General features: G+C 51.5%; 1 protein-coding gene across 1 annotated transcript in view; it reads left to right on the top strand.

Moving 5' to 3' along the window:
* Positions 1–3,101, top strand: part of MRPL33 (mitochondrial ribosomal protein L33) — a 4,328-nt gene extending 1,227 nt beyond the window's left edge. The window contains exons 2-3 of the mRNA XM_010133580.1: positions 599–705; positions 2,802–3,101. Coding sequence (XP_010131882.1) covers positions 599–705; positions 2,802–2,851 — 157 coding nt within the window. The 3' untranslated portion in view covers positions 2,852–3,101. The remainder of the gene's footprint in view (positions 1–598; positions 706–2,801) is intronic.
* Positions 3,102–3,208: the final 107 nt, after the last annotated feature.

The following is a 3,208-nucleotide window of genomic DNA, read 5'->3' as shown; positions in this document are numbered from 1 at the left end:
GGGGACACCGCAGCGGCTGCCTGGCCATCCCACGGATCGAGAGCCCTCCTACGGGGACGCGTGGCTGGGTTAGCAGCGAGCCCGGTGTCTGCAGCGGGACAGGCGGTGCCGAGGGTCCCTGCTTATCCTTTGTGGTGCCCGTGTTCCATCCGCTCTGCCCGGGTTGCTCTCCCCTCTGGCAGGGGTAGTCCATGGCACAGTGTTCTCTACAGCCTGAGCACCTTTAGCTACCACCATCCTTCCGCTCTTGCCGTTACCTTTTAAGCCAAAGTGACTCCATTGTATGCTGAGGTTTTTTTTTCCTTTTCTTTCTGTCTTTCCTGTTTTATTTCGCCCCCCTCACTGTTTTGTGAAGGAGCTGCTCTCTGGGCTTGTCTTCTGTTCAGGAGTTACTTACTTAAACCTGATGCTGGAGCTTATGGGCTCTTGGTGTGGTAGGTTTAGCGTATAGTACTGATGCTCCCATCCCCCGTGGAAATGAAGCATCTCGTGATTGTGCCAAACTGTTGATGCTAAAAGCTTGTCCGTGTGCCCGTGCCCTGCAGATGTGGTTGTTGTGTGCCCATGCACTGACACAGCGATGTTCCTTGTGACTTAGGTACATTCTGGTGAGGATGAAGAGCATGGCCGAGACAGGCTACTGTTTCAACGTCAGGAGACTGCGGCTGCAGGAGAAGCTGGTCCTGCTAAAATACGATCCCATCGGTAAGAGTGCGGGGAGGAAGCCCGCCTGCTTTGTGTGCGCCTCTCTGACTGCCTGGGGTGGAAGCCTGGCATGTGCCAGGATTTGTCCCACCTGAGCAGAGTATGTCATACGTGTTCTGAGCTCCCAAGACTGGGCAGCTGCTGTTCGTCACGACCTCCCAGTGGGAAGTACACTGTGCCCTCGTTTTACGGATCGTGGCGGTGATGACTTGCCCAACACACCGGAGCCTTTGCTGGCAGCCACGCCACAGGCCAGCGGCAAGGCAGAGTGACACAGGAGCTCGTTCACGGTTCCTTTCTGTGGTTTCCAGAGCACTGCTCCAACAAGCAGCTGTGAAGGAGGCATTGCTGCAGGCGCCCTGGGGAGCTGCCTTGGGTGCGCTGCACAGTACGTTTGAACCATTGCTCAGAAAAGTTACAGGACACCAAGCTCTTCCTCCTCCACGAGTGATACTGCTCTCCAGATGACAGTTTGTGGGTTCTTTTGTGTTCCTCTGGTCCTTGCAAACCCTCCCAGTTTAAAATCTGAGTTGTTGGGGGTTAGAGCACCAAGCTGCCTTTTGCTCATGCAGCTTTTTGAAAGGTGACTAACAGCTTGAGATTCTGGGGGAGGGACCAGTCTGCAGTTAACTTTGAACAGCTTAATTTAACATTAAAAAGCTTAATTTTGGGGAAATTTAGAATTTAAAGCAGACCATGCTAGAAATAGCACGGTGGAGTTAGTGCAAAAAAGGCTGATTTAAATCTGTAGAATGAAGACTCTGTTAAGCAGCTCTAAGTACATCACGTAACGTGTGGCCGCGACTGACGTGGTTCGAGCTCATTCTTTCTGTAACATTCTGCTCTTGCTGGACGACTGATGTCGTCCTACTCGCAGCTGACAGTGCAGGAGCAGGAGCTTTATGGCAGGCGGGAGAAGCTGCCCGAGAAGCAGCGTGCTCTCATCAGAGCACTCGTGCTGCCAGGCTCTCCTAATCCCATACGAGAGGGGAGTGGGGGATCACTGGGGTTATTCCCTTGAACTAGGAAATTTTAAATTACTGCAGCCAAATGTTGTGCAAAGGGATCCTGCAGCAGCTTCGCAGCTTGTAGGGAACGTGAAGAGATCGGAGAGCTCCGGCTAAGTAGTGTTGTGGAATGTGTGGTAGGTGGTTGAAATGGGCAGTAATGAAGGAAAAAGGCTGTGGTCTCTGTGGCCTGTAGTAAACAGGAGTGAGAAACTGGTGGGAGAGTGCTGCTGTGTGAAGGGCACTAAATCTGGCTGCAGCTCCCATCAGGACACCTTGGGAACCGTTCCCACACGGTGTGTGTCTTCACCCTGTGTTCTGTACTGCACGAAAATGGTGCTTCTCTGTGCGGCAGTGGTGGTGCCCGTTTCACTACCTCCTCCCTGCAGCAGCGGAGCGCAGGGTTCAGCTGCAGCAGTTCTTACAGCGGAACTGCTGTGTGGAAGAAGAGATGTTGTTGTGGAGTGGCTTGCTCTGGCGTAGCTTTCAAAGGAATCCATGGCATGGAGCCTGGTCAGAGCGTGGTGCTCCTCAAGCGGCACGGGAAAGCTTTGCTTCGCTTGAGATGCAAGTGGTTGTAGTGATGCACTGGCTGTGCTCAGCCTGTGGCTGAGCTGACTGCTAACATGTGCACCAGTTTCTGCCTCGTTGAGAGACCCACAGGACACTCAGCGGTTTGTCATCCTCTGAGACCAATGAGATCCCGCTCGTCCTCTGAGGTTGCTTGGAGCTGGGGAGGAGCAGAGAGCAGTAAGAGAGTAGAAAGCAGTAAGAACCTATTTTTGTCCCTGCATTGAGCAGCTGCGACTCAGAATAGTCACCCAGAGCAGCTGTTGAATGGTTTCAGCCCCTCAAATCCTGATCCTGTTTTCACCGAGGTGAAAGGGACCTCTCTGAATCCAAACTGACATATGGTCAAGTGAAAGCCCCACCGAACTCCTGCAGCAGCTGGGAACGGCCGTGCTGTGCCAGGCAGTTCCTCCACACTCACCTAAGCCGCGAAAGCAGCCGGGAGCGGGTGGGCTCTGTGGGTGGAATCCCAGCACTTCAGGCTTCCTAACAAATTCTTTTTCTTTTTTTCCCCTATAGCAAAACAGCGTGTCCTCTTCACAGAGAAGAGAAAAATCCGCTCTATGTGAACCCTGGCTGGGCTGGATGGATGCGTGCGCAGAGGATGGTTCAGGGGGAGGACGGGGTGAAGCTGATTCCGAAATCAAGCAACGTGGGCTGAAAAGAGAGGAAATGAACTGGGATCACCATCTCCTGTGATTTGAAGGCCATTGTGAATAAAACAATGTAGAGAGAGAAAATTTTTAATGTCTGACATAGATCATCACAGTAACATTTATTTATCTTTTAAGTTATTTTTACAGTACTCAATTAAAAAAATGAACAAGCAGATCCCATTGTCCCAATGTTTTCCATTGTGAAAGAGGCTGTAATCTTCAAAGGAACTATTGTTTTATGAGGCAATAAAAATTAACATTTTCCACAGC

This window comes from Buceros rhinoceros, unplaced genomic scaffold (assembly GCF_000710305.1).
Source record: "Buceros rhinoceros silvestris isolate BGI_N320 unplaced genomic scaffold, ASM71030v1 scaffold47233, whole genome shotgun sequence".
Taxonomy (NCBI): domain Eukaryota; kingdom Metazoa; phylum Chordata; class Aves; order Bucerotiformes; family Bucerotidae; genus Buceros; species Buceros rhinoceros.
The sequence above is the reverse complement of the archived record's forward strand: the minus strand, read 5'-3'. Positions and strand labels throughout refer to the sequence as shown.